At 43.5% G+C, this 24,920-nt stretch overlaps 1 protein-coding gene across 2 annotated transcripts in view; it reads right to left on the reverse strand.

Annotated features, from left to right (window-relative positions):
- Positions 1-18,196: 18,196 nt before the first annotated feature.
- ACAP1 (ArfGAP with coiled-coil, ankyrin repeat and PH domains 1) overlaps positions 18,197-24,920 on the reverse strand; it is a 100,967-nt gene continuing 94,243 nt past the window's right edge. Inside the window, exon 23 of one of the 2 annotated variants that reach the window (XM_069215501.1) lies at positions 18,197-23,733. In XM_069215501.1, coding sequence (XP_069071602.1) covers positions 23,627-23,733 — 107 coding nt within the window. In that variant the 3' untranslated portion in view covers positions 18,197-23,626. The remainder of the gene's footprint in view (positions 23,734-24,920) is intronic. The other variant, XM_069215502.1, reaches the window with a different exon arrangement.

Genomic DNA, 24,920 nt, shown 5'->3' on the forward strand with positions numbered 1-24,920 from the left:
CCCACCGGGTATTATGGCCTGGCTGCATTAAATCCTGGAGTGGGCGGGAGCAGAGGAGGTACGCATGTGGCATGTTCGTACAGATGAAAAATTAGAAGATGATCTGAGAGCGTGGGCGGCCATGATAACCGACCTACAAGAGGCAGTCAGTGGGACTGGGAGTGACACAGGGGCTGCAGATGACTCTGTCCACCCGGAGGGAAGGACGGAACATACTTGGCTCGGTCCCTGTTGACTTACGGGGGGATTCCAGGGCTTCCCCAAGTACACACATTCTCAGTTACTGTAATGACCACGACATCTAGACGAAGCAGACATAGGGTGGAGGGCTGGGATTTTATACAGTTTTATATGCTCACTCTGCATTTTTCCACCGGCTGTATTGAACAGGGCCCTACTCCCTGTCTGAGCGCCGAAGCAGGGCACTCAAACCAACCACAATGCTGCTGTCATGCTGTTGATAGCAGCGTTATGATTGGAGGGAAGTCTGGAAGCCTTGTGCTTCCGGGAGTCCGAGGAGGACGGAGGGGAAGACTGAACCGTCTCTCCCAACATAGAGGTAATTTTTTTTTTATATATATATTTTTTTTAATGAGCAGCGTCAGGATTGGCCGCAGGGCAGGCTGGAAGCCTGTGCCCGCAGCAACACTGGAAAGGAGAGCGCCACGGGTCGGCGGATCAGGTACGTTTTTAATTTTTTTAAATAATTAAATGTATCCCCCGCTTCGCCCACCTCCCCCCGCACCGCACCCACCCCTTTTTAGCACTGCGAGCTGCGACTGCTGTTACCCCATCTTGACCGCCATGTCGCTTCTGCTCCAAACTGCTCCAAAGTGGCTTCCTCTCCAGGAATCAGGCAGTATTGATAATAATTCATGGGGAAGGGGTTATGGAGAAAATGCCCTTCCAGTTTTGTTCAAACCGTAATAGTAAATACCCACGGTCCAATCAACATCGGGTCTGTACCCTCCGCCTGTCATGAGTGCACGAGGAGCCGGCCTGCTCGGCCAACAAGGCATATACAAACAAAAGGACTATACTATAAATCATGAACATCAATTCATCAAAAGGCCAGGGGTAGGGGAAGTGACATCACATGCCATTTGTCCTACACGTTCACTCATACACACATGCTTACCCAAGCATACACAATCACATAAAGACACTCTCACATAAACACACCTGCAACACAACATACATTTAAAAGCAGTTGATACCTTAGCTGCCAGGGGGCGTCACAGTCCAGGTAATTGGACTCCAATTTTTTATTTCACTAATCGTGAATATTATTATTCACGATTAGTGTTATAAAAACAAGGGGGAAAAAATAAGGATTTTGGCGCCCCAACCGATTGCCACCAGGACGAGCTGCCCCTGTGTTCCTGCCACTGATTTTTCCACCTGTGAAACCAGGGGTGTCAAATGCAGCGACAGGGGTCTTAAGGTGCAAGCCACAGGTCACAACTGCGACCCCTGGTGACTCGTAAATAACGTCCATGACTGTATCACCGAGAAATGGCTCATTATAAAATCATATAATGCAACATAGAGACCGATCAAACACACCATACCTTTTTGGCACCGAGGGCCTCGAGGGTGCAGAGCAGCTGCAGCTCCTCCGCTATGGCGGAGGAGCGTCGCCCCCGCCAGCTGCAGCTGCTGCAAATCCTTTAACAATGAAAGGATAATAAAGGATAATAAACAAAGTTTATTATCCTTTCGCTGTTAAGGGGGCAGGGCATTGGGGACTACGGGGACGAGGGGAGTGCACTGTGCCATCAGGAAGCATGTGTGTGTTGGGCCGGCCAAACCCACATGTGCACTGTGCTCTCCAGCCCGCCACTGTGTTGCCGGGTTGGAGAGAGCCTGCACAGGTTTCCAGCCTGCCTGGGAGCGCCCTGCCAATCCTAACGCTGCTCTGAGTGATACGCACATGCACAGGGAGAGCAAAGCCCTGAAGTCCTGTCGTCTGGCACATCGGAGGCTGAGGAGCAGGAACCCCCATCGCAGCAGAGCACAGGATCCAGGATAAACCCCACAACCACACCCACTGTTCCTTCACACTCACTTGTGTATCAAACCCCAGGGGGTTACTCGTTGTGCTCAGGTGGGTTTGTGGAGATCCAGCAATGTTGTTTTACAATCTTTGAGACTGGAAACTACCTGTTTTCCTTGAAGCTCTGTTTAGTGCTCCTGTCTTTTAAACTTTCATCGCTAGTCTCTGCCATGAGCATAAATTCTGCGTCCATCTTGCCTCCCTCTGTGGGTGGAGCACAAACACCCTTGCACCCTTCCCCGGCCCTTCTTACTAGTCCCAGGGTTCCCAGTCCGAGAAGCTGCTGATCGGCGACCATGATGTGCAGCGACCTGATCACCTCATCGGGTTCTGGTTGAAATTACAGTTTGCAAACACTCTGCACAGACCTTTCCCGCCAAGGGAACAAAGTGATTTGCTAAAAACAATGAAAGCAAAGTGGACCTTAGCTGTTTTGCACAACTAATGTTATTGGAGCACATATAAATATGTTTTTAATCCACTGTGCAATAAGCAAGTTTAAAAAAAAAAATGATCTGACCCATCTGCTTGTAAAGGGTGCCTGGTTTAAGTTACAACTGACAGCTCCTGTGACAAGGCCCATCTGTGTCCTGAGCATGCAAAAGGTGTCAGCCACACAACACTGCCCCAGAAACTCATGTTTCATGCTGCAGAGGAATCAACTGTTTAGAGAGATCAATGTCCCAGTTAGATATCAAGTCTTGCAATGCTGCTGACCAGAAAATATTGTGCGAGCCTGCCCTTGATGTTCCTCTGTAACATTAAATGGTCTTACATGTGACTGTGAGGCCACCTGGCTGTCCTGGAAATTCCTGAGTAGGGTGGGAATCATTATCCAGACTGTAATGTAATCGGATTATGTTTGGTAACCTGTGTCATATGTGTCTCTAAATGATTTCTCTCTCTATATATATATATATATATATATATATATATATATATATATATATATAGAGGCATAACAACTCTGTGAAGTGTCATTTCCTGTGACGTCACTTCCTCCAATGCCGCGGATTATGCAAATCATCAGCTATCTGCGGACCACCTCTCTAAGTCCTCCCCAGAAATGTAATGTCTCCTACCCCTGTGAGGATATAGCACGATTTGCTATATTTTTTATATGTGGATATGCTGTGCTATTTTTGATTATTTTTTATAGCGCTTATGCTACCCAATCGGTGTGTCAAAGCGCTGACAACCTGTGTAACAGCTCAGGTACCGCCTGTAAAGGTATACTGGACCGAAACGTGTGTATTATTTTGTTACCTTGAGTAAAAGCTGACTCGTAATTACTGCATCCCTGCTTGAACATATTTTGATGAAGTTGCATAACAGGATTAGGAAGTGGGAATTACTTATTTTCATAACATAGCAACACATGCAGACTCTCAACAACTTCAGGGTGGTGCCTTTGGAGCCAGTGAAGCTGGTTACTAATCACAGTTTCTATGATGATGTAAGTGTGATCTTGGCCAGAGCTTAACTTAACTTAACATATTTGAATCTGATTTTCACTACGAAGAAAAACTGACTGAAGAAACAAACAATACAAAGTTCTAAAAGGTGAATTTCAACAGACACCATAATGGGTGGAATAAAAGTGCCTGCTTTCCAAATAAAAACTGTGATGGTAGTGACCTTGTTTAGTGTGTACACCACCTGGCTCACCACAGAAAGAGAGATAGAGGATGGAGAAAGTAAAAGAAGTTGGAAAGAGAGAGACATGAGGGTGAGAACGAGTTGAGGAGAGACATAGATGGAGAGTGAGACAGCAAGATAAATAAACAAAAGAAGCGAGCAAGGGAGAATGGAAGAGGGTGGTATGGTTCGAGAGAGAGAGTGTCACGGTTTTCAATGGTCTTACCGTCGAAGCTGAGAGGCGTAGGGGAACGATCCTTGTTCCGGTAGGTTCTGCTCTGGCCGAGGTAGGGGCGACCCCTTCCAGTAGCCACGGTGCTGTTTGGTATGAGCAAACCACTACAGTCCGTGCCCTCCAGAAGGAGTCCCAGAGGAAAAACCCCAGTAGGGTAAAAAACCTCCACAGGAACTCCCTGAAATGAAAGGAGGACACCAGGGCGTTAAGATCGAGGATCAGGAAGACTGGAAAACAAGGCAGGACAGGAACAGACAGGATTCGCAGGAGGAGATCAATCGGAGCGTGACTACCACCAAGGAGTGTTGCAACGCAATGGACAAGTAGTTGAGATCCCTTTATATACCCTTAGACAGGAAGTAGAAAACAGGAAGTAGAAATACCACCATCTTGGATTGGGGAAAAGAAAACAATGGTGAATCAGTTATGTGCGTCTAACAATGCATGCTGGGCAGAGAGGAAGTGGTCAGCATGCTGGGAAGAAAAGGGGCAAGTATACAGTGCACCATGTGTAAGGGTTCGGTTTCGTTCTCAGGATATCGGTAAGTGGTAGGCAGGTGATGTATAGGCAAGCAAGAAACAGTAAAGCGCATCATGCGCTGTAAGCGGCCATGCCGCGTCTGCCTTTATGGTACAATTTATAATAAGGGAGGCGGCGTGTGCCGCGACCCTTAAACCGGCTCCTTGGAGCCTCCCTGGTTCTCGCCTGAGCCGCGGCATCCCCCGCGACCCAAGCGTCAACCGCGGTGTTTACCGCAACTCGAGCGCTGGCCGCGGTGCTCCCTGCGACCCGGGCGTCGGCCGCGGCGAGATTGACGTGCTGCGCCGCAGCAACCTGAGCCCGCGGCCGCGGCGAGCGCCGCGGTGCGCGCCGCGGCATAACAGAGAGAGGAAGAGAGAGTGGGGAGAATACAGAAAAAGTGGGGAAGTAGAAAGAGAGAGAGACATGGGTGGACAAAGAGGTCGAGAGACAGAAAGACAAGAAGAGGGACATAGTGGTAAAGGGGAGGAGGGAGGGAGAAAACAGAGGGAGAGGAACTAGGAGAAGGGAATAGATAGATTGAGGGTGGGCTAATGATAGCTGAAGACAGAGATACAGAAGAGCGAGAGAAGAAAGAGTACAGAAGAGAGAGACAGAAGGAGATATAGTGAAGAAGAAAAAGAGCAGAAGAGAAAGAAGGAAGGTGAGGCAGAGAGATACAGAGAGAGGGGCAAAAATAAGGGATACTTTGGGGTGTACAGAAAGAGGAGAATGGTAAAGTGGAGAAATGGGGGGAGAAATACAGAGAAAGGAACAAAAAGAGAATGGTAAATTAGAGAAAGAAGGAGAGGGAGGGACAAGGAGACATTACATTATTTACATATGTATATATTCACTGAAAAAGCAAAGGTTAGATTGAAGTTAAGGTTAGCTTTGGTTATAACACAATGCATGTAAAAAAAAAAAAAACTTTAATTTTACAGAAAAAAAATAAAGAAGAGTTGTTGTTGCAAATTAAAAACAAAAAAACACTGAAATTCGCCGGTTCTGGGTAGGACTGTAATCCACAATTCCCACAACTGACATCCAGACCGTGGCCGCACATCAGATGCCAAGCTCTTGAGCTCACCTTTGATGTGACTGATGCAAAGACAAATGTTGTACATTGTCTTACAGGTGAAATTATATGTCTGACTCCCTTTAACACTACCATCAACTACGAATGTTGCAGAATGAATTATTTGTTGGCTTGCATATGTATTGTTGCACAATAGCATTGTGTTTGTAAGTCTTCTTCCCATTAGGACAGTAAGAAATTGGGGTATTAGTTGAGGAGGGGAAACCAACCAAATAATATTCACAGTCCTTGTCAGGTGAACCATTAAAGTCACTAAATAAACCGCAGCTCAAATTCCTGGTAGCTATGGCAGGTTGATTTTGCAGTTACAACCTGCAGAGCCAGGCTAATTCTCTCAGGCCAGCTATCATGTTGACATTGGTACTGGTATAGATGGCACAATTGGTGCTGTAGTCCATTTGTGGCATTTAAGTTGCAGACCCTGAGTACACCTTGGTACCATGTACTAGGGACCGAGAGGTACGTTAAATAAGGCAAACAAGAATATACCAATTTTAGCACGTCTAAAGGGGAGCCCAGGCACTTCACCACTGATTAGCAAGAGTAAAGTGCACAGAGTTCTAGAGCCAGAAAAAAGACTTAAGGCAAATATCTGGGGGAATCCCACACTAAGGATGGTCCAACAGGGTTAAATATTGTGAGGTTATAAGCATGGTATTTACCTTGCGAGTCATTGTTTACATGTCTGTATTGAAAGTTATGGATTGGGATCATATCTATAACTTGCAAATTTCAGGAGTTTTCAGTTTTAATCTGCAAGCGTGACTCCACCTTAACTATGCTTCGGGGTCCCATTCACATCCCGCTTCAGGTGGACAGACCTCCTGGTGGCTGTTCAAGCACATCTGTAGTGCACAAAATAAATGTTCTCACAAATCCTGGAGCCCCAGGTGGGACAGCAGGGCCAAGGAACGGTGCAGAATGTGCATGTCCGACGTGGGATTTACATTCCCACTACAGAAATATTTATTTTTAATATTTATTTAATTGCCCTCATTTGTTGTTTTCATTCTAATTATCTCATCACAGCGTGTGGGTACCCCGTCTTGAGTAATAGTGACTGAAACAGAAATGTTTCTGTGACTGCCTGTCAGTCATGCGTGGCGAAATCAAGAATCCACATTGGATGGCAGGAGAAACAGCTCTCTAGTTCAATGGTGTGCTTTTATTTTTTAACAGGATTTGCTAATCCTCCATTGATTTACGAATCCACAAATTCACAGTCCAGTCTAAAATTTAAACTCTTTATGCTCAGACCACAACACTTTAAATGCTGATTTCTCAAAAAGTATGGAATGGATTTACATCAAATCAAGCAAATACGCTTCCCTGAAAACAGTTCTAACTACATGCCAAGTTCGGTGTCATTCTGTCACGTTGTTTTTTCTGTATTGGGGAGCGATGAATCAGCGAGAAAATGCGAAATGTTACTTTTTAGGCTCCGGCTTAACGAACCTTCACGAAACCTGCCATGAAGCACCCATAGAGGATCTACTTTTTACTTTAACATTTCGTGCATATTCTACTAACAGCAAAGTAACTAGGAAAACAAAAAATGCATTTTTTTAATAAAAACTCTGACCTAACCATACCTACAACTCCCCAGCTATGGTCTGTAATGCACAGAGCGCGTAGTATAACTTAGGCTACCTCCCATGTCTTGCTCTTGGTAGTCAACTTTTTCCTGTGACATTGGCAGAGCGGTATATGGATCATGGTGGGTGGCATGGGTTATGACATCATTTCAGTGCATTCAAACCCTAACAGGCGAACTTCAGGGTTTTTTGGGTCTGAATTTGCTGAACCCAGTGCTTAATTTGAACTGGTGGTTGCCGGTGGGGGCCACCGGCACTTATTTTTGGGGGCCAGTACTTATGTTCTTGCATCAAGCATTTACTGTGAGCAAAATGCTGTAATGGGATCTAAGGAAGAAGAGAAAGACGGAAAGGTGTCACAAAGGGAAAAAGCAGAAAGCTGCAAGAGTGAGCTGAAGGAGCAGGGAGTGGCTGTAAATAGATTAAAGAGGCCCGAGGTGGTTTTAGGGTTACGCTGCCTTAGTGTTCTGTGCTCGCACATTTAATTGCATCAGTCGTGAGCTCCATAGGAAAGCTTTGAGCACCAGCACGATTTTATCTACAAATGAACCACTGACTGAACCATAAATAACCTTTAACTGTGTTCTTTCAGTTTTCTCTGTTTTTTATAATGCACTTCATTTATCTACGCTATATATATCAATTCAGGGCTGTAGACGGCCTGTAATAGCTTCAGGGCCTGGCCTTAGTCCAGGTCTTGCATCCAATCAACTGCTGGTGATGGCTGAAGAGCCTGACCTTCGGCCGCAGCACAAGCAACTGCTAGTGCATTCTCCTAGGGTACTTTCATAAATATGGCAGTTTTTTGCAGCTGTCACAATTTCCATGAGAATTTTTTTTTTTTTACAAAATGATGTCCATTTTCCCAAATACATCCTGCAGGCACATGGCCACAGTTTTCATGAAAATTAAAATGTAACATTAGCAGTCTTGATATGTTCTCCCATTTATTGTCCTCATGATCCAGGAGTCCTCAAACACTGCTCTCCTTTGCAGAGGACTTTTTTCCACAACACAAGAAATTCGATTTTCAAAAAATCTTAATTTTTCAAGATAATGGAAAAAATATGTACCCTGAATCAGCAAATCACATTTGTCAAAAAATGTGATTGACAGGATTCATGATTTTCCATTGAAGTTATCCAAAGGGCAGCAGACCACCACTAAGTAAAACTTCATTTTGCCACTGAGGATAATGGCTTTCTGGTGGAGATGCTGTCCCTGACTGAGAGGTATGTTCAGTACCTGCAGATGCTCAAACGCATGACCAAGAATTTCAAAGACCTGGTCAAGTTGCGAACGTCACCCTGAGGATTGAAAAGAAATATAAGCCTTCCCCAGATAACTCCTTATGCACCAGGGCCCATAGCCCATCAGAGTCCTTGGTTGTGCACACAGCCAGGAAAAGAGCTTGTGCTCGGGCAACTGTGGATGCTGTCCTGCAGTGTAGGAGAGCAAAAGGTCAAGCAGTTACCAGCACCACCTGACTTATGAGATCTGCAGTGTTTTATTGCCACAATGAGATTTCAGCAGCTACGTTATGTATGGGTGTGTGTGTGTGTGTATGTATGTATATATATATATATATATATATATATATATATATATACACAATTGACAAGTCTTTGCAGTTACCCAGGGAAGCACTTATTTGGAATAACAATAGAAGAAACAAAAGTGACAGAATCCCTTTTGTGGTTGACTATCATCCATCAGCTCCCAACTACAGAAATATAATACAAACAACTTTTCCCTTACTATCTACTTGTGAAAAATTGCAAAAGCTTTTTCCAAAACCGCCAGTCATTGCTTACCGCAGAGCTCCCAATTTACGATCACTTATTGTGAGAGCTAAACTTAAGCAAGCTGTAACAAATGCAAGAGTTCATTGCTGTGATTCCAAAAGGTGCATCACACGTGAATACCTTTTACAAACATCATCAGTAACTAGCTCTGTTACAAAAAGGACCTATGGAATAAGACAGCATCTTACATGTCGCTCTACATGCAATATTTATGTGATTCAGTGCCAACATCAAAGCTGTAAAAAAACAATATGTAGGTCAAACTGTGAATGACCTCCTTACACGATTCAGGAACCACAAATCGGCAATAATTAACAAGAAACTTGACCAGCCTGTAGCCAACCATTTTAACCTTGTAGACCATTTACTATCAGATTTGAAGATCTTCCCTGTGGAACATGTTTTAAAGGAAGAACTACTGGACATCAGAGAGAATTTCTGGATGTACCGTTTAAAATCTCTGCATCCAGATGGACTGAACATCACTGACAGCACCACTTGATTTCTGCGTATCTGAAGAGTTCTCAGGACTGCATTGATTCCACATTCCAATTGGAATCTTCACTCATGGTGCTTTTTGAAAATCCAGCAGTGTTAACTGTGCAGCCACTGAGCAAACCATCTTGCACTACCTGAGGAAGGCGGAAGCTGAAACGTTGTAGTAGAAATATATTTTTGTTCTTTAGTGAGATCATCTGTTTGAGTCACTTCTTTCTTGGATATTACATTTTCTTGTGGCTCATTGTATCCTTTGGGATCCAGATTTTTGCCCTGGCTGGCTGTTGTTTTCTTGTGATCCTGCATCTTCTTTTATATATATATATATATATATATATATATATATATATATGCAAAAGAGTGGTTAGTGAGAGATAATGTGTTCTGGTGTGGAGAGAGAGATAGCACCAGTATATGTTACCCTAGTGGGGGTCAGGTGGTCACAGGATCCCTGCAGGAGCTCTGCATAATTTTGTGTTGCTCTCAGTAGAGTTCCAAACTCTGCTGCACCCCAGGGGTCCACCAAATACCTTACTTTTTTGACACAGATTACCACCATTCTCTTGACAAGGCCTTGACATGAGTAAACATTAGTTGGCAAAAGTCAGAAGGTACAGGCCTTATTCTTTTTACCTACACTCTGACCTTGTCAGGATGGACTACTGACGCTCCCTGCTAAAATGTGTCCAGTGTGTCATGACTGTGCCCCCTCCAGATTTCCACTTAGTGAAGATGTGCACCTTGGTACAAGAGGGGGTAGGGCACTCAAGTATGCCCTCATTTATGAATGTGATCCCAAGACAGTAGGATGATTTATATGGAGTGGGAAGTGAGAATGTTACCTGCCTTCTCATTCCACATGCTGCCCCCTCCTCTGTTTCCCCCTGTGCCCTTACTGGCCCCACCTAATGTTCTCAGGTGTCTCACCAAAAACAGCTTTTTCAAGCTTTGTGGTGCCATTTGACACTTCCTTTCACCAAGTACTGAAGTTAGGGTGCTTCTCCAGTGTCTTTTGTCTAACTACCATAAGTGTTAAACAGTGCTTGTAACACACTCTGGAAACAGGTATACAAATGATACCACTACATATCAATGTTCAGATCAAACAGCCACGCTGTAGTATCTAATTCCCGCTTTAGATCAAATTTATTATTTAAGAACAATATCAACTTCTGCAAGATTTTACTCAAAGAGCAGCATGTCGGAAACATATATATATATAATCATCATAGCCCGATTTACACCCAGGGCACAAATAACAGTTTACTCTGGCTACTTTGTGAAGTTTAAAAGGAGTAATATTGGAAAGGTGAATTGTCAGGAAAAACTACTTTCTGTATCTAACTGCAGAAAAGATGAAAAGGTGTATTCCGTTAGTTTCCTCTTCATACAGCATTGGGCACTTCTATGTTCTCTTCACCCGACCTGGGTTTCTGATCTTTTATCTTGTCCAGGCCCCCAGTGAACTTTGCTACCTGAATTTTTCCATACTACTCAAATATTACATTTTCAGATGTTCAGATGCATAAATTGCTGACATAAATAAATGTTGTAGTTTCTGTAGTTCTACATGGATTTATAGTGTCCTGATCACCACTCCTTATTTTGTTGTAGAGCAGAAACATCGTCTGTGACCCCATTATAGATACCTAACCATGAAAGTATCTTAGCCTTCCTTTACTGGAAGCAAATCTTCTATAATGGTAATGTGCTTCCAGATTATGAAGGCAGACCACAAATGTGGCAAAGGAAGCTCATGGTTAGGCCATACTTAAGTACAAGTATGGATTTGAGGATACTTTAAATATACCTGAATAGTGCACCATATGTGTACAATATCTCTAATTCAACTTACTCTTATTTAACATTTTAGTTGGACACATTTTTTAAGAACTGTTACCAGGAACAAATGAGAAATTATTGTAGACCAATATCGAAATTTAGAATTTAAGCCCAGTAGTAGAGTTGATACTAGGGCATGCTAAGCCTGCTTGCACCAGCCCATGGGATACTTTTTATGGGAATTGGGAGGGATTTTAATAGCCTGTGTCAACATATGTAATGTGGATTCCAGCTTATTGAATATGGAGCCTAGAATATAATTCAGAAGGAGCTGAAATAAGAAACTTAATTTGGGCAACATCCCCATTTTTATGACATTTTAAAAGATAGAGGTTGTCTAAGATCTAACATCTGTTTAACCCTGGAACATTAGAAGCACTAATGAGTTTTAAGCATGTTGTCTGGATCACCCATTATGTTTACCACCAGATATCTCACTTGGTGCTTTACAAAGTTGTTCCAATCTTGGGTTTGATCATCTATACACCAGGTCATAATCTTCATTATATTTGGTTTAAATTCTGTCAAGCCTATCATGATTTATTAATAGGCTGTTGCACTGTTCTTTAGAAATAGCAGATCATCTGGATAAAATTAAGCCTTTATTGGAAGATTAGTAAAAATATGGCATTTCAACAAAAGTAAAGGAGCTGTTTGCAAGAGGTTCAATAAAGGCTGCAGGAAAGTAAAGAAGATGTAAGACATCCTTGATGTGTGCCTCTCCGGAAAAGGAACTTCTTTCCATTAATGAAAATTTTACAGCAAGGATCTCTGTAGAAACCACATACAACATAAATACATTTTGGAAATAAGAACCTTCCTAGCACATGGCAGAGATATTTCTATTGCACCAAATCAAATCCTTTTCGGTGTCTACAGTTAGTGTTAACAGAGTGTGGGAGCGGGAGATGGATCTGGCTATGAGGAGATAAAAGCAGTAATATTTTGCTCCAGACGGTACCCCACCAGGAAGCCTAGCTGATCCAGATTTACTATTCCCCACAAAATGTCATGCATCCGATTGGCTATTACTCTTGCAAAGATCCAAATGTTGTCAGAAATATTGCCAATATGAGGAGCAACATATGAGATATTTCCAAGGTTTACACTTTAGTTGATATTTGTTTCTTGTCATGAAGATGTAGTATTTCAACTATTTGAGTTCTGTGCTTTCCATAACTCCAGTGCAAGACTATCATGTTTTGAGGCTTTCTATCCAGAGTTTTCTTAACTCTTTGTTCAAGTCAATCTTGCTCATCTGATGTGCACAAATGAATTTTTATTTCGGACCAAGAGTGCTGATGTACTGCTTCATCAAAACTCACTGCTGAGCTACAAACATTAGCATTCTATCCTACAGATTCATCATAAATAGAGCTACTGTCCTGTAGGTCCTGTCCAATATGTACGTATGTGTAATCCAGTTCCTATTTTCCCACCCTAGATTTGTTAAGGCAAAATCTAGTGACATTTGTCAGTAAATTTGTACAGTTAATTCTCAGATCACTAATTTCTTAACCCGTTTGGTGTTCACCATTCCATATATTTGTCTTTCTGACTTATGGCATCTATGAGCACAGTTTACTAAGTCTCACCTAACTTTTAAGTACATCATTTTCAGGGGGTGCGTTTTGGCACTGATCAAAGATGGCCACCTTCCAACGGAGCTCCACTGCGGTGGAGAAGGGATGCTGGCCATGGATGGGGCTTTCCACTCCTATCTGCTTCCTAGTGGGGGAGCACACTTTCCTACTCCCACTAGTGTGTCTTTCATGTTACAATTTGATACCACTGATGATATTTTCAACATGGCGGCATGCGCGCTGATGAGGGACGTTGTGCCCACCACTTTAATTTCATTCTTTGTGGAGAAAGCTTGATATATTTTTACCATAATAAACCTAATTGCAGTTACACTACTTTATGCTGGGACTTTCTCCCAGGAAGCATGCACATTTTTTCAGAGATAAAGGAAAGTGCATTTCAACCATATCTTTACACTTGGCAATGGCTGTGTGTTGTCTGCCCATTTAACTTTTATTCATATTGCAAAAGATTTCTGACATTTCTTTTCAGAATTTCTATGCATATCCATTCAACATTTCTGTTGGTCTCATGTTACCGGACATAATTAGTGCAATTTCAGTTGCACCTGTCCTCTTATGGGAAAAATAGGAATTTCAAGCTAATTCCTACTCTTATAACTTTGCCCTAAGAAATCTTAATTTCTTGTCTCCAATTCTACCATCATGAAAAACACATTTCTTGTTCATCAAGACTCTTCCTTGTCAGCTCTTCAAGTCGCTGGTTCTTCCAAACTTGGTTCAAAAAATATATCAACATTTACTCTCCCAACAATTAAAAGACCTAAACAACATCACCTTCTTCAGTTAAGTGTTCTTCCTCCGTCTCCATGGAGCTTACTGTCAATGAAATAAGGTCTCTTAAAACATATATGCAGCAAACAATATATGGTCTCTGGTGGATAACAGAGTCACTGAGGAGGAACAACGGGCTGGGATTCTACAGAATGAGTTTCAGGAAATTAAACTTCTGCAATCTGATGTTGCAAAAAAGCATGCACGAGACAGTGAAAACTGTAATTATTGAAACAATCTTCACATCTTTGGACTTGCAAAAAGGTCTGGAAGGGTCTGATCCCTAAGGTCCTTGTAATGCCAGAATCTACTTCTTTGAACTGTCCCATGCATCTGCCTTGCAAAAGCCAAGGTGTATCATCATTGTCTTTTTAGAATTACTGATTTGCTTAAGGTTAGTAGAGCCACTAGAAGCAAAGGTCATATCTCCTGGTCTAGAAATAATTGATTCTTATCTGAGAATTTGGTTAAACCCTACTGCAGACAGAAGAAAACAAATCTTGGAAATATGTCTAGCTCTTTGTAATCTAAATGCCAAATTTGGACTATTGCAGCCTCGACTTTTTAAAGCGACCTATAAAGACAAGACCATGACATAGGAAGATCCAGGTCTTTTGCAGACATTTTTTAATAGTGTTAAAGAGGAGGAAATAGATAGGTCATTAATTTCTACTTCCTGATTGTCTCCCTAACTACTCTTCAGGGAGTCTTGTTCTATTTTGTGATCACAATGATGCATTGGGCGTTTCTTGTCTTCCATTGTTAAACAGATAATTCTGTTGTATTATTCCTAAATCTTCTTGTTTCCCTTTTGGTTTTCCCCTCTGCTTTGACGATGTGTACACACAGTTGTCAATGTGGTTTGGCCTCCTTTTGCGACTTATCCTGGACTCCAGTCGTGTAATCTTCCTCATGTGATTTCACCACCCTCAACTATTTGTTTCTTATTTAGATATGTCTTTTTTGTTCCTTATGTTGTTCAGTTTCTACCCTTTTTCTTCTATTTCTTTTCTACTCAGACCTTTATCCCTCATTCTTTTACTTTTGATGCATATTCTTTTTTTCTTTTCTTTCTAGTTATGTTTGAGCCTCAATCATTTATGTCACTATTTTTCTTATTTCTATAGATACTAGTACACGTAACAGTTACTTATATATGTCTTTACAAGTAATCTCTTGGAAAGTTAAGGGATGGGTTCACCTAATAAAAGGCAGAGAGTATTGTCTCACATTAATTAAGAGCTCATGTTGTGCTTTTGAAGAGACACACATTGTAGCTATTCATGTTAAAACACTTGCACAAAATCAGGTTGGTAATATTTTGTCTTCACCAGGATCAGGTAAAAGAAATGCTGTTATCATTCTTTGTAATATATCTATGGATACTAAATTAATTTCACAAGATTCTGATACCGAGGGGAAATGGATTCAAGTGATTTTAGAATACTGTTACCTGTTTTTAATATGTTTCCCCCACTAAATGAGGCCAACTCATTTTGTCTATTATTTCAAGCAAATTGATGTCCATTTCAGAAGACTATTTAGATTTGTGGGGGATATTGTAATCTCGTACTAGACCCCTTCATTGACCGAAACTCTAAAGTTACATTTGTCCCTTCTGTTGCGCATAAACAATTCACTTCTGCAATACAACAAAGCAACCAAGATTTTTTTATAGATACTCGGAGGCTCTGTATTCCTTCTTTGAGAGGATATGCCCATTTCTCCCCTATACATTATTCCCAATCCAGGACTGACCACTTGTTCATTTCTAAGTATTTATCGCAACATGTTTTAGGTGCAGATATTGGCACCTTATTGTTCACTGATCACGCTCCTGTTACTTTCGACTTCGATCTTCATCCTGTAACTAAAGGGAACAGGAGATGGCAGTTTAATAATTTTCTTTCATTGACTACAACTTTTAGACAAGGTTTTGAATCTATGCTAAATTATTCTTATCTAATAAATAATTCCCCAGATACTTCTCCCCACCCAGACTATTTGGAACACTTTCAGGGCCACTTCAGGGGTTTTATCATAACTTATGGTTCTATTCTAGTGTTGAATTATAGTGCTAGAAGCCACGAAGAATATTAAGAAACTAGAGCAGTTATATTTTGCTTTCATATCCAAGTCTTGCTCAGATGATTTAGTCAAATGTAAATTTAAATTCAGTAAACTCTCTACAGAGGATGGTGCCTATTACCTACTTAAACTTAGTCCTAAATATTATGGTGGTCAAAAATAAAGCAGGTAAACTTTTAGCCAAATGTATTAAGGTTAAAAAAGATGAAGTTACAATAGAATCCATTTTACATTCTACCCATTGTTAGGTTTTGCCTGCACACCCTTGTGTGCTGCTTACAAAATCTGTTGTTAATAAAAAATAAATAAATAAAAAAAACACTTAAAAGGGGCTCAGGCTCAGCCCCTTAGCTACCTGAACTTACCGTTGGCTTAATCCAATATCACACTGATTTACCTGCGTCTGATTGGCCAGCATGTCGTCGGCACGTATACAGCTTCAATTCCTGTTCTCTTCTTCTCCGTTCTTGCCGTCGGGTTACCTCCGGATCATGTACTCCTTCCGGTCACTTCCCATTGATCACTGCCAGCCTCCTTCTTCTCTGGCTATGACACGAAGGTATTTATTTTTTATTTATTTTGCTTTGCGCTCCGTAGCTGTATGTTGTTTGGTTATGTTGCTGTTTCTTGTCAGTTTCTTTGGTGTCTGGGTTAATCTCTCTCTACCTCTACCTCCAACTATCTCTACCTCCCTGTATCTACCTCTACCTCTACTTACCTCCACTGACCTCTACCTACAGCTACATCTACCTCCACCTACCTACACCTACCTCTACTTGCACCTATCTCTACCCACACCTACATCCACCTACCTACACTGACATCTACTTCCACCAACCTCTACTTCCAACTACCTCTACATACACCTATCTCTACCTACATCTACCTCCGCTTACCTCTACCTACCTTCTACAGACACCTACCTCAACCTCCACCTACCTCTACATAACTCTACCTCCCCCTACCTTCACCTACCTCTTTCTACCTACACCTATATCTACCTCCACTTACCTCTACATCTCCCTATACCTACCTCTAGCTCCACCTACCTCTAGTTCCACCTACCTCTAGTTCCACCTACGTCTATCTCCACCTATGTCTACCTCCACCTACCTCTACTTTCACGTACCTCTACCTCCACGTTCTTCTACCTACACCTACCTTTACCACCTACCTCTACCTCCAATTACCACTACCTCACCTACCTCTACTTCCCTCTACCACCACCTCCCTCGACTTCCACCTCCTTCTACCTCCACCTACCTCTACCTACATCTGCCTACCTCTGACTCTGCCTCCCTCTATCTACACCTCCCTCTACTTCCCTCTATCAACCTACAACTCCCTCTACCTATGTCTACCTGCAACTCACTTTACCTAAAACTACCTCTAGCTACACGTACCTCTAGCTACACCTCCCTCTACCTACACGTACCCTCTACCTACAACTACCTACACGTACCCTCTACCTACACCTACCTACACCTACACGTACCCTCTGCCTACACCTACCTCTACCTACACCTACCTACACCTACCTCCACCTACACGTACCTCTACCTACACCTACCTCCACCTACACGTACCCTCTGCCTACACCTACCTCTACCTACACCTACACGTACCCTCTGCCTACACCTACCTCTGCCTACACCTACACCTACCTCTGCCTACACCTACCCCCACCCCCACCCCACCTTGAAACCTAAAACCTACCAGCAGAGTTTCTCATAACTCTGTGCTCTAAGTGGAGCACGGAGTGGGAAAAACTACGCAAGTGGAGCCGAGTTCACCACCCACCCCTAGTTCTAAGGTAGTAGGATCCAGAGTTTAGAAAACAATAGGTGTGGAGGAAGGAGCACATGTAAGCTGCCCCTGAATAGCCCATCCCATGAGTTCACTGGTCAGGAAATACAGCTGTGAAATATGTGGCACATTTTGCCTCGGTTTTAAGTCATTGTGTTTGATTTCATTTTGTTCTCATCTAGTCTTTCTCCTTTTCATTTTTCTTTATCGTGCTCCTGTTTATAATTTCCCAACGGAGCGATACTATTCATTGTGTTGTTGTTTTTTTTTTGTTTATAGGAAAATAGGTGTATTATGTCCTGCTTCACTGCAGTGCCTATGTGCCCAGTCAGGGGTTACACATGTATTTGAAAAAAACTCAAAGCAGCATATATTTCGGCACCATTCAACTCTGGTTAACTGGCTTGATTCTTGGCAGGGCTCAATTGCCTTTCATTCTTCTAAAACAAGCACCATTGCCTTCAGTAACACTTGTTGAGTTTCTAGTGGGAGCTAACTTACTGGTGATGGTACCCACGTGATACGTCCCCAAAGAACCACGTTGTCACATAATGCATTTCATCACTTGACCTTTTTAGGAGAAAAATGCAATATGTAGATGTAGTTAGTCAACTACTGAAAAGATGGGTTGGCTAATTACATTTCCATTTCTTTATTGCACACATTCACCATCCATGACAGCGAGTCTGGTTGTCGTAAATGCATCAACAAATTCATCTGCCAATACAAATATACATATTTTTGAAGTTCAAAAATGTTCTTTACAAATAACTTAACAAAAAGTTCTTATATAATAATTATAAGACAGGGAGAAGCAGGCAATCAGCAAGCATGTCTGGGAGTGGAGTGCCGGTACAAAGTTCCTGACGTAGGGTTTCAGGCGAGGAGATTTTGTACTTCTCTGCCCCCACCCCCGGATATCACTCCTACAGGTAAGAAACCTTCAGGTACAGCTGGTGGGGTTGTCAGGCCTCCCTTCCATCACTCACCCACATACAGGGGTGCCGGCGAGAAGCTTTGGCTATATGGGCAGGGTTCCCTGTATACCTTTCCAACACATATAGCGGCGAATGTGAGGAGCCTTGGGCCTCTCCACTGGTGACCCCCTATATTACCCTCTCTGATACCCCGGTATAGGAAGCGTGCTATAGTCCTCTATGCGTGTAACCCCCATTCCCACTACATACGAGTTTTCGAGGTATGGGTCCTTGTCCATCTCGTCTGGTGACCACTACTACGTCTCTCCGCCAGACACGATACTCTGGTGCATGTGTCTAGAAAAAGATTTCAGGAGCCATTCATCAGACTTATTTCCTGATTTAGATATTGGCGGATGGGTTACTCTGTCATAACGGTGACTGATATCCCATCTGCCGAAATCTAAATCCCATAGGAAACAATAGGATTTCCACAGATGCGATATCCATCACATTTGTGACTGAGTAACCCGTTCGAGTAACCCGTTCGAGTAACCTGTTCGCCAAACTCTAAATCAGGCCCTTACTCTCTACCTGTCCAGTGACACCCACAGACACCTGGGGCATGTGTGAATCCTGTGGTGCATCCGTGTATGTAAGAAGCACTACTGTCATTGTGCAGGTGAGATTCGAAGCGCCACACATCTACAGCACATCTCTGAGCGCACCTGTGCCGGTGAGAAGAGTCCTAGCAGAGGCGAGACAGAGCAAGGTACCCATCACTGAAGAATCAGTACTTTTTGCCCTTAGATGGCCCCTCCCTCACCCTCTACCCTATGGCAAGGACCACCCCCCGTGTGGTGAGTGAGCCAGAGCATGCTTCGGCCTCCCCTTAGCTGCACACTCTTTCTTTCCTCCTCATCTCTTTTTCCCTTCCAGTAAGGCATGCAGCACAGTTTTAGGTTATATTATCAAGGACAGATGTTCCGAACTGTACAAATATCGCCTCCACAATATCGAATACCCCGGTATCAGCAAGCGAAGCATATATAGGAGGTAAAACTTTCCTGCTGAAACTCAGCATCTGCTTACCTTGATGATATACAGCAGGGCGATAGCTGTGCAGGCCATTATTAAGAATAATGTGGAACCCTCTCTACCCACTGAACACGATAAACAAGCAGAGCCAAAGGGGACTAAAGTTCCTTCAGTAAGTTACAGGATCTTCACCTTGCATCCCCAACCTCCTCTTTTATAAACCAAGACCACAGTGTCACCTGAAGTGCCTGGGGATCTAAAAATCTCTCCAGGATTGATAGCTTCACAGGGATCAAACTGGTCCCTGTATCCTTCTGTTCGACCAGTCATACCCTGTCCGGAGCCTGGGTGCTGGCGTACGCAGCGCCATGCCTTGTACGTGCAACGTCATTGTCATTGCATGTAGAGAGCATCTGAGGTCATTTAAGATTCACCAGGACCAACATGGAAGCCAACACTCTGCTACGGATACTGTGCAGGCTTAGAAATGTATGTGAGCAGAGCAGACGTGGTGCATCTAGTCATTCCAGGCGAAGGTATGGGACCGAGGTGTGGGGACGTGTGTTGAAAAGGGAGAGTGCCACAGGGTCACAGCTTCTCCCTGAGACCCCATGCATGCGTGGCTATTTTTTCTTACATTTGTGCAGATAACGGTTTCACCTGTACAGGCAAGAATGTTCCTGGGACAGCTGTGCAACTGCGAAGCTCTAAATAACACTTGGGCGAGTTCTCTTCAAGGTACGCCTGTGAAGGTAAGGTGGTTTCTGCTGAACCCAGTCAGGTGAGAATCCCTCACCACGAATGAGTAAGAATACACCAGTATCAATCGTGCTGGTGAGAATCCACAGCACACCTATGCCAGTAAAGCAGGTAAGAATCCTCCAGTACAAACTGTCAAGGTGAGAATGCACGCGCATCTGTGCAGGTAAGAATCCCTCAATATACATCAGCAGGTAAGAATCCCCCGGTATAAACTGTGCAGGTGAGAATGCACAGAACACCTGCACAGGTAAGAATCCCTCAATGTGCATGACTAAGTAAGAATCCTACCATTTAAACTGTGCAGGTGAGAATGCCCAGCCCACCTGCACAGGTAAGAACCCTTCAATGCATGAGGAAGTAAGAATCCTACCATTTAAACTGTGCAGGCGAGAATGCACAGCACACCTGCACAGGTAAGAATCCCTCAATACACACGTACAAATAAGAATTTACCGGTTCAGACTGCGTAGATGAGTATGCACAGCAGTCATTTGCAGGTAAGAACCCCTAGTTTACCTCTGCAGTTGAGAATCCTTTATTACATCTGTACAGGTAAGAATCTGTGAGTACACCTCTGCAGGAAGGAAACTGATTCACCATTAAGAATCCATCCGAGTACATCCTGTCAGATGAGAAGCGCCCAGTACATACATGGATGTAAGAATCCACCCCCCCCCCCCCCACCCCAAACTCCATGGGTGGAGGTCAGAATCACCCAGTACCTGTACACTTTATACAGGAACCACACTCTCAGTGTAACCTAAGCAGGCAAGGATGATCCATGGTGCTCTCTACAAAGGTAAGACCCCTCATTTCTAATGTGCATGTAAACAAAATACAGCAACAGACCTTATGCAGGTAAGAATTCCACAGTTAACTTGTGCAGGTAAGAATCACCCTCCCAAATAGCCTACGCTGGTAAGAATGCCCTGTAGTGCACTCTATGCAGGAAAGGATTTATTCAGATAAGCCCTTCCCCTTTGTACACTCCCCACAAGAGTAATCAGTTCACCTGTGCAGGTCAGAATCCCCTATGCTGATAAGAGTCCCCCACAGTACCCTCTATGCAGGTAAGAATTCCCCAGTACAACTTAAGCAAGTAAGACATGAATCTCCCTAGCACACCCCTGCAGGTAGGAATCACCGCCACTACATAGGAATCTTCTGCACTATAAGCAATTGTAAATCACCAGTATACCTCTACAGGTAAGAATCCAGGGTATACCTGTGCAGGTAAGAATTACTGCAGTTAGGAACCCCGCACTGTACACTATATGCAGGTAAGAATCCTGAGTGTGCTTGTGCATGTAATACCCCAGAGCACACCACCTGCAGTTAGGAACCCCGCACTGAACACAATATGCAGGTAAGAATCCTGAACTCACCTGTGCAAGTAGGAATACCCCAGAGTACACTCTATGCAGGTAAGAACCCCTAGTACATCAATACAGGTAGGATTCCACGGTTCACCTTTGCAGTTACAACCTTCCTGCATACCATGTGCTGGTGAGAATCCACAGTACACCTTTGCAGTTACAACCTTCCTGCATACCATGTGCTGGTTAGAATCCACAGATGTACACCTTACGCAGGTAAGATTCTTCTGAACACGCAAGATATGCAAGAATACCAAATACATAAAGTGCAAAGAGGAATCCTTCCCAGGACACCATATACAGGTAAGAACCTCTGTGGATGTAATAACAGTATTACTGCACCTTTAAAGGTGAGCAACCCTACAATATGTTCTGGTACGCCTATAGTACATCACTGCAGGTACAAGCACTGTTGTAGATACTTGCAGGTATATACCATAGGATTGAGGTTAAGATCTTCTTTTTCGCACATTTACGCAGACAAAGGTAATTTTGGTACACCATACAACAATACTTACAACAATAAGATGGACTATGGACACAAACTCACACATTTGTGCATGCCCAATAAAGAAATAATTCCTTCCAACATACCGGTTCAGGAAATATTCTGTTTAGTATTCCAAACCTTTTAATATACATGGACAGCTAAGAATCCCTCTGGCGCAGCTGTACAAGTATCGAAGCCCTCTTGCGGATACACACAGGTAATAGCCCAGTGGTGTACATGTGGTCAGAGCAATCAGGCTGCATACTGTATACAGCCATTACAGTTCTGGAGACATGGAGAGGTAAGTAGCCCTCTGTAACAACTGTGCGTGGGTGTGCAGTTACATAGGCTAATGGTACACCTGTGCAGGTAAGACTACCTCTCGTGCACTTCCATAAGTAAAATACCTCCTGATCCACCTCTGCAGACACCTCTGCGTGCCTTCTGATTGAATTGTGCACCTAGGATACAGTAATAGACACCTATGCAGGTCATAAGCCTTCGAGTACACCTGTACAGGTGCTTAGCATTTTGAAACATCTGTGTAGGTCAGAAGCCGTCTGCCAAACCTCCGCAGTACACCTGTGTGGGATGAAAGTCCTCTGGTACCCTTGCGTACGCTAATAAGGCTGCTCATAAAGCTATTTAGGTAAGATGTCATCTGACACACCTGTGCAAGTACGAAGCCGTTTAATACACCTGTGATGTTATGAAGTGCTCTTGTTGTACTAGTAAGAGGTCCTCTGACACACCGCTGCAGTTAAGAAGCCCTCTGCCACACCTGTGCAGGCAAGATGGCCTCTGGCACACTTGTGCAGGTAGGAAGCCTTTTCATACACCTGTGCAGTAAGACAAACTCTGGCACACCTATACAGGTAGAAAGCCCTCAGGTACACTTATGCTGATAAGAAGCCTTCTGTTACAGCTCTGCACGCACGACATCCGCTGGTACACCTGAAGTACAGGTGTATTGCCTCTAGCACACCTTTGCAGGTGCCTGACTGTTGTGCTTTGCAGGTTAGACAAAGCCACCCAAAGGCCTTTGATCTACTACCTAAAGTGGTTGGCAACATATGGAATTGAGCCTTGCCAAGCCTCCGATAAATACAAAAATATCTTAATAAAAAACATAGCTGATATCAATGCTCATAGAAGGAAACAAGGATGTGGGGCTTAGGTGAGCTACAGAACTTGAGGGAAAGTGGATGGAGCTTAGAGATAAACTTCTGGATCTTCAGATTCTGCACTATTGGTCCAAACTCCACTCACTAATTGTCAATAAAGAGTGACTACCTGCCACTCCTCTTCAACACGGATCCCGCTCACGGGCCATGAGTTCCCAAGAAACCTCATCAAGCATCTCCAGGATCGCTCCATTTGTGTCCTTAGATGTGCTGAGGACCCCAAGGAGCAGCACAGGATGGGTCTCCTGCGGATGCGTTGCCCCTGCTCAGGGTGTGCAAGTCATTCTTGCTTCCCCTCTTTACAGGGTTGAGAGTTTGAGGTCATAGCTCCGGCGGTTCAACTTCTCTGGATTATCTGAAGCCATCATGGAGAAGTCTCTGAAGATATCAAGGTAGGTCTCATCTCCTAAGAGGAGGGAAAAAAACGGAGAAACATAATGAAGGGATGTATCGCTGCACTAAAATCCTACCCTGAAGCATCTCATACTATTCCAGTACTGGGACATACACACTGATCTACCTAAGCATACTCCACAATCCTGGACTGCTGTACCCTATTTTATTTGGGTCTGCAGTGACGCACATACACCATGGCCTATATCACTGGGTTGCAAGTCTGAGTTGACTCACAACCAAAGTCCTGCTTCTCAGGGCATGGGGAAAGATTAAAGTCTGATGACTGTGGACAGAGGCAGAGAAAGGATGTGGGCGTGGGGCATGGTTGGGTTATCTAAGCCCTTGATTCTGTTGCCTCATCTTCACTTCCTGTCCTTCTCGAACACCAGGCCTTGTTTGTTTTACCATTTATCCTAGGTAAGATTTACACAGTTGATTATTACATTTAGTAGGCAAAGGTGGGAAGTTGCTTCTTGTGCACTGCTCAGTGAGCCACAGTTTAATGAATAACATTAGTCTAATGTGTATTTCTTGCTCCTGTTGTTTGAAGCTTCACAGCTGATTGGATTTTCTTGCATTCTGACTCCTAACTTCTTGTTGTGCGTTATCAACATGGAGGTGTCCATGGAAGGCATGTCCTTTCAGCTGACAGCTCAAGCAATCACAACTTTCATTAGAAGCAGAACTGCTGTGTAAGCCAAGTCTGTGGGTGGGCAACAGGTAAATTTGGCTTAGGTTGCCCACTGATGATGAATGTGGTTGGGTTTTGGCCACGATTGGTGACAGAGGCCAAGTCCCTGCATGTTAAACTTTGAGAAAGTCACTTTGTGTGACAGCATGTATGGTGTGAGGATAGTAACACCTCATCCATACTGGAGAATCTAGCCAGCATCGGGCTCAACTAGTCACTTCCCCAACTCACTCAGCAGGACACGTGCTTGACCCCATCTTCTCCGCCAGTGGCAACCTCTCAGTCAGCCATTCCTCCAAACTCCTATGGACCGACCACTTCTTCACCAAACCCAGCCACTACCACCATGCCCTCCACCACCCGCACAGAAGCTGGAACAAGGTCACCGAAATCCACCTCGCCAACACCCTCTGCAACACACCAATACAGACCTCCACGGACGCCACCACATCTGCACACCTTCTCCACCGATGGATCTCAGACTGCGCTAACACTCTGGTCCCCGT

This window comes from Pleurodeles waltl, chromosome 12 (assembly GCF_031143425.1).
Source record: "Pleurodeles waltl isolate 20211129_DDA chromosome 12, aPleWal1.hap1.20221129, whole genome shotgun sequence".
In the NCBI taxonomy this organism is placed as follows: domain Eukaryota; kingdom Metazoa; phylum Chordata; class Amphibia; order Caudata; family Salamandridae; genus Pleurodeles; species Pleurodeles waltl.